The sequence below is a fragment of the Adiantum capillus-veneris genome, chromosome 16, assembly GCF_014529385.1.
Source record: "Adiantum capillus-veneris isolate H3 chromosome 16, ASM1452938v2, whole genome shotgun sequence".
In the NCBI taxonomy this organism is placed as follows: Eukaryota; Viridiplantae; Streptophyta; class Polypodiopsida; order Polypodiales; family Pteridaceae; genus Adiantum; species Adiantum capillus-veneris.
Window position 1 is genome coordinate 60513648 of NC_140946.1, and position 13483 is coordinate 60527130.

At 47.3% G+C, this 13483-nt stretch overlaps 1 protein-coding gene and 1 pseudogene across 5 annotated transcripts in view; both read right to left on the reverse strand.

The window, feature by feature from the left end:
- LOC147439140 (uncharacterized) overlaps window positions 1–13483 on the reverse strand; it is a 158040-nt gene that overhangs the window by 55958 nt on the left and 88599 nt on the right. For 4 of the 5 annotated variants that reach the window (XM_086485046.1, XM_086485043.1, XM_086485042.1 and 1 more), the window contains 3 exons: window positions 13324–13460; window positions 13080–13233; window positions 11052–11189 (listed from right to left, as the gene is read on the reverse strand). In XM_086485046.1, the coding sequence (XP_086341172.1) occupies window positions 11052–11189; window positions 13080–13233; window positions 13324–13460 (429 nt within the window). The remainder of the gene's footprint in view (window positions 1–11051; window positions 11190–13079; window positions 13234–13323; window positions 13461–13483) is intronic. The other variant, XM_086485045.1, reaches the window with a different exon arrangement.
- LOC147439141 (uncharacterized) lies at window positions 1189–2006 on the reverse strand (annotated as a pseudogene).

The following is a 13483-nucleotide window of genomic DNA, read 5'->3' on the forward strand; positions in this document are numbered from 1 at the left end:
ACAATGGGCAAGCCCTGTTTCACTCCAATAGTAGAGTGAACTAAATCAGATACCCCTTCTGGAGTGCATACATGTCCCACCACTGATCTGTACAAAGCCATTATCCCCCAAATTACCTCTATGGGCACCCCCATCTCTTGCAGTCTGCGCATCAACCGAGCCCTTGGTACCATGTCAAATGCTTTGCGAAAATCCACAAAGCTACAATAGATCCATCTCCCATGTGCTCTGCCCTCCTCAATAATGTGTCAGAATATGATCAAGAGTGGAGAAACCCCTCCTGAAGCCGGCCTGACCCTTTGCTCGTACACCCTCGCCCTCTTCCCAGCTACTCAAGTGTTGCTCCAGAATAGATGCATACAATTGTGCCAATGTGTGTCCAACCATAATAGTGCGGTAATTCCTAGGCTCTGTAGGGTCACCAGCCTTGAAGATGGGCACAATATTAGACAACCTCCAGGTCTCAGGTAATCCCTCACACATGGCACGATTGAACAACACTGCGAGAACCTCCATCAACATATCCTTGTCATGTATAAAGTGCTCCGCTACTAGACCGTCATGATCATATGCCTTCCCGATCCTCCTCCTGTCGATGGCCCTTCGTACCATCTCAAGTGTAAAGAAAGTGCTCGTAGTTGGGCAAGGCTTGGTAGGGTCTGGAAGGGGTTCTTGTCCCGGAACCGTATATAATGATGTCGCATATTGGCCCCACACATCAGGTGAAGTAATCACTAGGGGAGGAGAGTGCTCATGGAAGAGTCGCCATGCCTCTCCTGAGTCCCTACTCAAGAACATTTGATATAAGTCTCGCTCCATCTGAGCTAGGTAAGCTCGCTTCTTCCGTCGCACAAGGCGTCCGAAAGCAATCCGAGACTATCTGTAAGTGATGACTCCTAACAGAAGATCCCTCTGAAGCTGGGCTCTCATCTCTCTGCATTCCTCATCATACCAACTATTCTTGGGCATGCTCCCAAAATGTCGTCTCTTACCCGGCTGAGTGTGTGGGTATGCCACTGATGCAGCCCCATGCAGTGTCTCAGTCAGTATATTGGTACACTCCTCCACTGAGAGGCCTGTACCATTTGTGCCAGTTGTGCCTTCCAATAGAAGGTCCTAGATCTCCTTTGTATAAACGAAATCAGTCTCTGGTGTAAATGTATAGCGGGTGTGTGGCCTGCCTCCTGGTGTCTGGGTTGTACTATACTGAAATATAACGGACAGTGTCAATAGAGCATGATCTACTAGTGGACCTGGCTCCAAACTGTGAAATCCAGAATGCAGGGGACAAAGCTTGGTTGTGTCATAACATAATCCACTGTACTGGCCCCATGTCTGTGTGGCAAGCATGTGAAACCGGCTACTTCGGGAAATCGCTGTAAGCCATTAAGTATGGCTAATCCATGTGTAGTCGTCATTTCCATGAGGTATCTTCCATACTCCGTCTTCTCTCTATCATCTGAGCATCTGTCCAGTCCCAGCTCGCCCACATCCATCTCTCTGAGCATCTCATCTGAAGTGTCGTAGAAGACTGTCTGCGAGTTGCCCGTTCGGGCATTAAAGTCCCCTAGGAGAATGATATCACCATCCCTAGAAAACTCCCATATGTCATCATCTAGAATAGAGAAAGGTGACTACCCTCTGGATGCAGCGTACATGGATGTACTGGGAGGAAAGTAACATATGGCAATATATAGGAATCAACCTGTGTCAGCTCTCAGTCTCACCCACATATATCTAGCATGATCATCTCTTCGTACAATATTCAGTAATGGTTGTAGTTCCTCTCTAAATAGCACCGCTACTCCTCCTGAACCTCTGCTCCCATGCTGAGATCTCGCATTTGTCCTGTGAGCTGTCTCCCATCTGTAACCCATCACCTGTGGCATTACCTGTCCAGGGGCTTGATGAGTCTCTGAGAAGAATACAATATCCTTGTCTTTGAAACTGTCCTCAAATGCACCCACGTCCAGCCTCATAGACCAATTACAATTCCAGGTAGCCATCTTCAGTGTGGTTCCATAGGTCTCGTACCGTCATGCAGTGCGTCGCTCTAAAATCACCACCCGTCCATCTCTATAAAAGGCTATCTTTCCCTTCTCCCTTGCCGCTGTAATCTCTGGCATTACCTCTCTCATGTGTGCGAGCTGTGAGAGAGTCAGGTCATCCCCGAGGAAAATACCTGTCTTTTTAAGAGTAGGCCTCTTCCTCAAGAATTCCTTCTTCTCTTCCAACGAGTGGAAGCGTAGTATGAGAGCTCTCCCCTTTGAAGATTCTCCCGCGCCATCCCTTTTCTTACTTACCCTCCATGCCTTTGTGTGCAAAGGTTTCTCCATCCCCATCATGGATGTAAGGCTTGTGACCTCTTTCTCCACATTATTTATGTCCTTGAGCCCGGTCACTCTCACATGCAGTGCTCGCATCCGCCTTCATTGTTCCTCTTCGAGGGTCATGTTGATAAGCGTCGGTGTACAAGGAGTTTCTTGACCTTTCCCTTTCTTGGCGACCTCAATCCATTTTTCGGTCTCGTCCGCCTTTTTCTGTGTCCTTGTTATCATCTCCGCCCATGAAGATGTCTTTGCCACACTCAGTTTCTCTTCCTCTGTGATCATCCTTACCTGTTCCTTGATTTCCTTGATTTCATCTATTACCGAGGGCTGAAATTCGCCTTCCTCCAACCCACTGCTTACTCTATCAGCAAGCTCCTGTTTAAGGGCTGAGACTTCATTTTTGAGTGTCCGTATCTCGGCGTTTGGGTTATCCTGTTTGAGGGCTAAGACTTCTTCTTTGAGTGTCTGTATTTCTGCGTTAAGGCTCTCTTTCTCCTTCTTCCACTGTGCGCCTTCATTGAAGACCATCTGAAGGAGGTTGGCCTTCTCCTTCCACCATCCTTCCATCTCTGTTTTCCACTCCTTCATTTCCCTCTCCATCTGCGCCATCCGCTTGTTCGTGAGCATGAAGGTTGCCTTTGCTCGCGACTTGCAAACAGGTGAGACATTGACGGCTTCCGTGTCCTGTGCAGGGTCTTGTGCAGGGGAGATTGCTTCCATGTTTTGTCGTTCAAGAGATGTCTCGGGCTCACTTACCATTTCGCACGCAGAATTTTTGTTGAATCCTGAGTGAATGATGTTGCCGCCTACGCGTGTGATGATGCCGCCCGTGCGCTCTTGCCGCCGTCTACACGTATGATTTCTCTGTCTGCATTGTTTTCGCCTCCGTATCTGACCGCCAGCTTCTGCTCCCTCTGCGTTTCTGCAGCCCTGGAGCTGCGATTAAGCTGCCAGTCAGAAGGCGGTTAGAAGCCTGATCGTCTACGTATGAAGCTTCTGTTAGATCGCCCAATGCCGCACGCAGCCGTGGAGAATAATGCGCGCCTACTGAGAAGAATGAGAGAGAGAGAGAGAGAGAGAGAGAGAGAGAGAGAGAGAGGCACGCAGGGGGGGGGGGGGGGGGCGCGAAAGTTTTGAAAATTTTTAAAAGAGGGGGGGGGGGGAGATGGGGTGGGTGAGCGCAGGGGCGGGGCGGGGCGGGGCGGGGCAGGGGGGGGGGACGGGGCGGACAGCGCGAGAGAGAGAGGGGGGCGAGGGAGCGGGAGCGCAGGGCAGGGGGGGCGATAGACAAAGCGTCGGCAGGGGGGGGTGGAGAGAGATGGAGCGAGAGCGCAGGGCAAGGGTGGGCTCTGCTGTGGGGGTGGCTCCTGCGGCTATCCCGTGTCTGCTCTAAAGAAATTTGTGATCCATCTCTGAGACTGGCTAGCCTCTCCACTCATCAGGCTATCTCTATGTCTGCACAACTCGAGCAAGAACAAACCCAAGCATCTCTGATCCTCGTATCCCATGACTCTGGAGAGTGGTCCAAAACCCTCTCTCAACAAGCAATGGAAGCGGCCTCGTATCTCATAGTAGACGGGGCAGCGGCATGTGTAGTGCAACTCTGTTTCAGGCTCCATGTCACACAAGGGGCATGTCCTGGCCTCTGATGGTACTCCGCTATATCTCCTAGTCTCAATCTGCAGCTGGTGAGACGATGTGCGTGACTGGCCAATAGCACATCGTATCGCATGAGACAAGTGGGTGTCCATGTATCTGGGTCTCGTCACAAAACCATCCTCCGTAAGCTGGAGAAGATGCTCTCTGTAGGAAGCCATCTTCGTGCCCAGCTCCTGTGCTGGCTGTATCCATGTCCTCCTGGTGTCTAGCTGGGTCAGGTCTTGGCGGATGAGCCTGGTGGTCTTGAACTGTGTAAGAGTGGGAGATGGTGCATCCAATGAGTACTAGAAGGGTGGCAACCTGTCTATGCTGAACCCATGCGCCTAAAACCACGATGTCATCTCCCCATACCAACATGCTATATCTCCCTGCATGGCTAACTGTCGAGAGGACTCAAGTGCAATGCGAGCATATCTGTCTCTAGGAAGTTCCCACGTGCGGTGTATGAAGGAGACTGATCTGGTGAGCGCCTCAACCACTAGTGGGGGGGACACTAGCTCTGCTCGGATAATGGCACGTGGTACTGATGCCTTGGCTCTAATGAGCCGCGAGATCATAGAGACAAGAGGTTTCTCCATGTCCCCCCATCCATCAGTGTGAAGGTCCCCATATCTCCGCTCCATAGAGAGAGAGAGAGAGAGAGAGAGAGAGAGAGAGAGAGAGAGAGAGAGAGAGAGAGAGAAATGAAATGAAATGAAATGATATATTAACGTCTACAAAAGGCCAAAATGACCTATGAGACCAACTGATTACAATGATGAGTCTAGTACCAAGTCTGGGTACAAACAAAGAAAACTACAAACAAGGAAACTGATAGGAGTGCTACCGACTCCTATGGGTGGCTGGTAGGCTGATCAATGGTATCATGCCATAAAGGTACAAAGTGGGGATAACAATATAACAGTAGTATGAAGCCTATCCTGATCGACACTCTAAGTGTCGTGCTAGAATCCTGTGGATCCTCTGCCGCAATCTCCGTCGGTGCTGCGTGGCTCCCCTCCACATCAGTCGCGTTCGTCTCGATCTCCCTAACTCTATAGCTCGATCAATGAGAGTACCGCTGGTGTGTGTATGGGTGGGAACCGAGCTCTGTGATGGTGGTGTCCCCTCTGCCTCTGTGGTACTCACACTGAAGAAATCTGAGATGCGTCTCTGGGACTGTCTCTGTCTTTGCCCACTCAATAGAGCGTCTCTATGTCTCTGTATCTCAAGTAGGAATAATCCGAGACATCTTTGATCCTGATATCTCATGACTCTATCTAGCGAGTCAAAACCATCTCTGAATAAACAATGAAAGCGTCCCCGTATCTCATAGTAGACTGTGCAGCGACATATGAAGTGAAACTACGTCTCTGGCTCTGCATGGCATAACTGACATATCCTACTGTCTGTTGGTATGCCTCTCAATCTACCTGTCTCAATCCCAAGCTGGTGTGAAGATGTGCGAATCTGGCCTATAGCACATCGTAACCCATGAGATAGATGTGTGTCCATGTAACTGGGCCATGTGACAAAACCGTCTGTCGTGAGTTGGAGAAGATGCTCTCTATAGAAAACCCTCTTCGTACCCAACTCCCGTGCTGGCTCTATCCATGTCCTCTTGCTATCAAGCTGGATAAGATCCTGCTAAATGAGTCTAGTAGTCTCCATCCGTGTAAGAGCCAAGGATGGTGCATCAAGAGAATACCGGAAAGGGGGCAGCTTGTCCATGCTGAAACCGTGCCTCTGAAACCATGAGCTCATCTGTGCATACCAACATGATGTATCTCCCTGTAATGCCAGCTGTCTAGATGACTCAAGAGCAAGCCTGGCATACCTGTCCCTGGTGGTGTCCCATAAGCTCTGTACAAATGATACTGATCTGGTGAGAGCCTCAACCTCCATAGGTTGGGCAGCCAGCTCCGCTCGTATGATGTCATGTGGGACTGAGGCCTTGGCTCTAATCAGCCTAGAAATCATAGATATCAAGGGTCTCTCCATATTACTCCATCCAGCACTGTCAACAGACGGCCCCCAAACCTGAACCCCGTAGTGCACAACTGAAGCGACCAAAGTTTCGAAAAGCCATAGCTTTGTTCGAGGTTCCTGGAACTGAAGCTGCGAACAAATCCTCTCTAAACCGCCTAGGGCTGCATAGGCACGAGTCAATCTAGTGTCTGCTGCCACTTTCAGTGTGAACCTCGGTCCACTAAAGACCACCCCAAGATATGTGTATGCATCAGTGTACTCCATATTGTCTTGCCTATATGTGAAAGTAGGTGTTGATCTCCTAACCTATTGTGGCGTGGTATTAAATACCATGACCTTGGTGACAAAAAATCCACTATCCTCTGCAAAACTATGCAATGCGTTCAAATGTCTCTGCATACCCTCTGGTGAGTCTGATATCAACACGATATCGTCAGCATATAATAAAAGAGGGATCCATGTCCCAGCAAGCTGAGCACCTCTATCTCCTCCTCTGTCAATATAATCAGAGACCTCATCAACATACATACCAAATAAAGTAGAGGATAGTGGGCATCCCTGTTTCACTCCGATAGTGGAGTGAACTATGTCAGATATCCCCTCTGCTGTACGTACATGGCCCATCACTGAACTGTACAGTGCCATAATCCCACATATCAGCTATGTGGGTACCCCCAATTCTATAAGTCGGCGCATCAATCTGGCCCTCGGTACTATGTCAAAAGCTTTGCGGAAATCCACAAAGCTGCAGTATATCCGTCTACCATGTGCTCGACCCTCCTCAATGATAGCTCTGAGTGTAAAGACATGATCTAGTGTGGAGAAACCCCTCCTGAAACCAGCCTGCCCAGGTGCCCGAATGCCCATAATCTCTGCCCAACTGCTCAGCCTATGCTCAAGGATAGATGCATATAAACGTGCCAATGTGTGTCCTACCATGATAGTACGGTAATTCCCCGGCACTGTGGGGTCTCCAGTCTTGAAGATAGGTACAATAGTAGATAATGTCCAAGACTCAGGGAAGCCCTCACACATGACACGGTTGAATAACCATGCAAGCATCTCTGCCAACAAATCCCCAACATGTGTAATGTGCTCTGCTACCAAACCCTCATGATCCTGTGCCCGTCTGGTCTTCATCCTGTCAATGGCCTCCTTTACCATCTCAGTGGTAAAGAAGGTGCTCGTAGCCGGACATGGCTGTGGTGGATCTGGTAGTGGTGGTTGTTCAGGTACAGTGTATAAAGATGCTGCATACTATCCCCATATCTCTGTAGAAGTAATCATTGGTGGGGGAGACTGCTCATGGAATAGACGCCAAGCCTCTCTTGAATCTCTACTAAGGAAGAGCTGATATAAATCTTGCTCCATCTGGACCAAGAAAGCTCGCTTCTTCCGTCTCACTAGTCGTCGTGTAGCAATACGAGACTGTCTATAGGTGATCACTCCCAATGTAAGCTCCCGTTGTGTCTGAGCTCTACTCTGTCGACACTCATCATACCAGCTGTTCTGAGGCATGTGCCCAGAACGACGTCTCTGACCAGGCTGAGTGTGTGGGTATGCCTCTGTCGCTGCCCCATGTTATGTCACTGTCAGCATAGATGTGATCTCCTCAACTGTGTATAGTGGCTCTCATGTGCATAAAAGCCTACGTATCTCCTCTGCATAGACTGAGTCAGTCTCTGGTGTAAAAGTATAGCGTGGATGTCTACCACTTCGTGAGGCCTGAGATGTACTGTACTCAAAGGAGACTGATAATGTCAAAAGTGCATGATCTACTGCTATCCCTATAGGCCTGGGCCTCACTGTGAAATCCTGAATGTGAGAGATAAAGCTCGGATGTGTCAGAACATAGTCTACAGTGCTGGACCCATGCCTGTGTGGAAAACAAGTAAAACCTGTAGACAATGGGAAAGTCAGTAAGCCATTCAGTATGGCTAAATTGTGAGCAGTCGTCATCTCTCTCACGTATCTCCCACACTCTGTATGCTCTCTGTCGTGTGAGCATCTCTCAAGTCCCATCTCCTCTGGCTCTAGCTCTCTAAGCATCTCCTCTGAGGTGTCATAGAAGACCGTCTGTGAGCTACCTGTACGGGCATTGAAATCCCCCAGGAGTATGATGTCTCCATCTCTGGAGAACTCCCAGATATCATCATCAAGTACAGAGTAAGGAGACTGTCCTCTGGGTGAAGTATATACTGAAGTGCTGGGAGGAAAATAGCATATGGCGATGTACAAGAAACGTCCGGTCTCTGCTCTCAGCCTCACCCACAAGTATCTGGCCTGATCATCTCTCCGAACTATGTGCAGTAGTGGTTGGAGCTCCTCTCTGAAAAGAATTGCTACACCTCCTCATCCTCTAGTCCCATGCGCAGATCCGGTGCTTGTCTGGCAAGCTGTCTCCCATCTGTATCCTGATATGTGGGGCATCAACTGTCCTGGAGCCTGATGAGTCTCTGAGTAGAAAACAATGTCTCTATCTCTGAAACTATCCTCAAAGGCCCCCACATCAAGTCTATACGAACCATTACAGTTCCAAACCGCCATCCTGAGAGTGGTCCCATAGGTCTCGCACCGTCATGTAGAGCGGTGCTCTGTAATCACTGGCATGACCTCTCTCATATGTGCAAGCTGTGAGAGTGTAAGATCGTCTCCTAAAAAGATACCTGTTTTCTTGAGGGTTGGCCTCTTCTTTAAAAAGTCTTTCTTTTCTTCCATGGAGGGAAAGCGCAAAATGAGAGCCCGTCCTTTTGAACTCTCCCCATTACCGTCCTTTTGAACTCTCCCCATTACCTTCACTCTTCTTGCCCACTCTCCAAGCTTGTGTGTGCGAGGGCTTCTCCACCCCCATCATGGACATGAGGCTCTTCACCTCTTGGTCCACCTTATCTGAATCTTTTAGGCCGGTCACTCTCACGTGTAGAGCGCGTACCCTTCTTCGTTGTTCCTCTTCAAGTGTCTTGTTGATTATGTCAGGTGTAGTCGGGATTTCCTTGCCCTTTCCCTTCTTGACAACTTCAATCCATTTTTCAGCCTCATCCATCTTCTTTTGCGTTTTGGAGAGAACCTCCACCCATGAGGTCTTCTTTTCTCCTTCCTCCTTTATTTCTTTGACTTGTGCTCGTATACTATTCAGCTCATCGATCATTGATGGCTGAATTTCTCAATCTTCAAGGCGTCCTCCCTCTTTGGTTTCGTCGAGTTCCTTCCTAAGGGCTGAGATGCTACCTTTTAAAGCTTGAATTTCATCCCGGAACTCCTTGCGTTCTAGTTCCCTTGCCTGTTCCTCCCTCTTTTTCCATTCAAGAATTAAATTCTTCTCTTTCTTCCACTCATCCATGTGGGCTTTGCATTCTTTCAACTCCCTTTCAATGGTTGTCATCCTCTTGCTTGTGACCATGTAGTGCACCGCCATCTTTCTTGCCTTATTTGTTTCAGTTATTTGATTCACTTTCTAAGAGAGAGGAGAGAGCGACCTATACGCACCGCATTATGCATACATTTGTTTCCACATTCAGCCTACATGGCATATATTTGCTTTCCGTACGTGTCAATGTGCAATTTCTGTGAATTCTGCAGTTTCCAAATTCCTTGTAAAAATCCCTGCAGTTCTGAAAAATGCAGGTTTTTGAAAATTCGAAAGTTCGGAAAATCCGGAAAAGCCGAGACTGTGGGAATTCCTGTGGAAATTCCTCCTGGAATTTTTTTAATTTTGCCGGGTGTATGTACCTGCGGGCTGGGGGGGGGGGGGGGGGCGGGGGGGGTGATGTATGTACCTGCGGGGAGCTGAATGCTCAGAGGCAAAACCACCACGCTGAGGGGTACTGCTGCGAGGAAATCACGCACAGTGTGTGCAGGACAGATCACGTTCAGAGCTTGCAGGTGAAGACGTGCAGGGCTGGAGCATGTCAGCACGTGCAGGGCGCGCAGACAGACAGCTCGCACAGGTGGGCAGAACGCACAAGGCACCTATTGGGATTGACGAGCAAGATGGCTGCGCGCGGGTGAGGAAAACCTCCAGACGCCTGCGCAGTTAGGGTTCGCGACCTGTGGGTGCCTATGTCTGCGACCTGAGACGGCAGAGAGAGAGAGAGAGAGAGAGAGAGAGAGAGAGAGAGAGAGAGAGAGAATGAAATGAAATGATATATTCACATCTTCAAAAGGCCAAAATGACCTATGAGACCAAGCCGTTACAACATAGTGAATCTGATACCATGTCCGGAATAAAAAAGAATTGAAACAAAATACAATGCGTAGTACAATGAAAGAAGGGGGGAAAATATGGTGGAGATCCATCCTTATCTGCACTCTGGACGTCGACAGAGTATGGCTGAGAGAGAGAGAAATGAAATAAAATGATATATTAACGTCTACAAAAGGACAAAATGACCTATGAGACCAAACCGATTACAATGGTAAGTCTAGTACCAAGTTTGGGTACAAACAAAGAAAACTACAAACTAGAAACTAAGATAGGAGTGCTACTGACTCCTATGGGTGGCTGGTAAGCTGAGCAATGGTATAATGCCACAAAGGTACAAAATGAGGATAAGTGTCACCATGATACAATATAGCAGTAGCATGAAGTCTATCCTGATCGACACTCTGGATGTCGTGCTGAATCCTGTGGATCCTCTGCCGCAATCTCCGTCGGTGCTGCGTGGCTCCCCTCCTCAGTCGTGGTCGTCTCGATCTCCCCAACTCTTTAGCTCGGTCAATGAGAGTACCACTGGTGTGTGTATGGGTGGGAACCGAGCTCTATGGTGGTGGTGGCCCGTCTGCCTCTGTGGTACTTGGACTGAAGAAATTTGAGAAATGAAATGAAATGTTATATTAACGTCTTCAAAAGGCCATAATGACCTATGAGACCCGAAAGTTACAAAGTGGTGGATCTGATACAAAGTAACAAAATAACCTAACAACAGTACAAAACAAAGATATATACTATGGGGTCCTAAGTTGGTCATGTGAGCCAAGCAAAAAACTAAGCAAAAAATGGGCGGCTTGTTGGGATAGCTGAATCACGAGAGAGAGAGAGAGAGAGAGAGAGAGAGAGAGAGAGAGAGAGAGAGAGAGAGAGAGAGAGAGAGAGACCTGGTATGAGCTCCATACAGGGGATGAAGAATTGACTTTGTTGAACTGTTCACTTGCCACATGCCACAAGTTAGTGAAGCCACTGGGTGGAAGCAGCAGCACAAGGGACATCAAAATCATCAATGATCCATAGGAAACCTGTAATAAATTCCTAAGAAACTTGTCGAATGTTCCTACGCCTCAATGCAGTTTTTTATTGAACAATTGATGAGTTATACTTAGACATATGGTATGTTCCTATGGTTGTGCCTTCAAAAAGTAGAAGGATATAAAACAATGCTATCAGAAACCCGTTTTTTGATAGAAGGTGACAATAGAGGAGATGGACAAAAGATGGCCTAGTGACTTCCTAACATGTTGATGTCTCCATGAAACTTTTGAAGGGCAATGTCAATCAAATACACATGGCTCTGCAAATACTGCAACTTCAGTCCCTAACAGTCCAGTTGAAATATCCATCTAAAAGGTAAATGCCACAATGCCTAGTTCTATTTAAACAGTGTATCCTATATTAAGCTTTATTGAAAGAGTAAGAGAATGCATAAAGATAGCATCTACCGAGATAATCATCCATTAGGCAATGTTCAGTAAGTCCAGTCCATAAAGACAATGCCAGAAGAGCACCCCCCAAATGAAACATTCCCAATTACAAGGCCCTTTGATCATAATCAGATTTCTTGATCAAAATATTCATTCGATTGTAACCAATTTCTCGATCCAGATATTTCTTTTTTAGTAGAACAATGTCTCACACGCATATGGAAAATTCATCTTTCTCTCAAGGAACGTTTGTTCCTATGGTGATGCCTTGTTGAAGTGCATCAAGTAGGCAGCGTGCTTGCCAAATGCAGAATTTCAGATGCATGATGTCTATGTTGTTGACATGTGAGAGGAGACTCATGCACATTTGCTTTGGTTCTGTCCTTCTCGGACATTGCTTTGCGCAATTTCTGGTTGCCTTCATGTCAGATTCCATTCTTTCCACTTTAGGAAGTTGTCCTTGCAGTTTGGTGTGCCTTCTAGGGATGCTGCCAGCTTTTTCAAGTTGGTATTGGGCTCTGTGGTCTGTTTCGAGTTTTATGAATGATCATTTGTTCCTTCAACTTCCAAAGATCCTTTCCACTTCTTTCAGATGTCTCTTTGACAGTTATTAGACTTCTCATTCACCATTTGGGACATCTCTTAGTAGACCTTATAGTTGTTTTTTGACTGCTTTTAGTTGTGCACTACCTCACTCTTTTCTTCATAGTCTAAGTGCAGGATTTTACTTTGTATATTATCTTCTTTGTGGGTTTTCCCTCGTCCTAAGTTTTCCCACCAGTCATATAAGTATTACCAAAAAAGAATGAGTCATAGGTCCCAATACTTGGCCCAGAGAGGGACTAGCACCCTTTTGCGTATAAGATCTAGTCAGCAGGAAGTCTCCTGTGGCTATGAGTTTGGGGCCACCTCCAACTCGACAACCAGAGCAGGCCAAGCTGCGTCATGTGGTTGCCATCCTCTTGTCCATCTATACATGAAGGTATAGTTCGAGCAGAGGGAGTGGCAGATGACTCCCATGCCAAGGGATGGCCTTGTGTCAAGGAAGGCTGTTGCAGATTTGAAGGCCCTCAAGACTGAGAAGGGCAGCCGTAAACTCTCCAGCCAAAGGAATGGAAAAATAAACATGACCATGATCTGCCTGTCACATGGAGACTCTGACAATAAACACCAGCTCGCATGATAAACTACATAGCCTTCAAGGACTCCAGTGTGGTGAGAGAAAGTATCTAATGCATGGAGACCATACAATTGTATTCAAAAACGAGTTAACCAAATGAAAAAGCAAGCAGCATGAGAAGCCTTGAAGCATGAAGAGCCTGAAATCATAAAAACTATATCACGATCACATGCTCCTTCACAAAAGAGGCCAATTAAATCTCCTTCATGGTTTTGTTCTGTTATGCTGCTGGTTGCATTTGTGTACTATAAGCAAAACACATTGATGGCTTCCTTGTATGTTCTCGAAGGCTTAAAAAGAGAGCTTACCATAATGACCCAGTTGAGGAAGACACTCTTCCGAAAACTGGATCCAAATGTGAATACAAAAGCACAGGTTATGAACTGAAAATACATTGTAAAGAATAATACGGTGGACTCCCAATTATCACCAAGTGTCCACCAACTTGCACCATGAGAATACCTACAATGGTAAAAAGAATGCTTAGGGCTACCAGCATGCAGCTTCGTAAAGACATGGTAAAGAAAACCGGTACGCATGAGCTGTTCTTACTTTGCTGGCCATTTTACATAATCTGGCTGTCCTGCCATAAGATAGAGGCCTCCGATCAAGAAAATCATGTTAAAAAACCAGACACCGAGGACAGAGGCCATGTTCAAGGGACCCAAAAGGCTAGACGTCGGCCTTGCCTAAAATAAATTTGCATTATCAG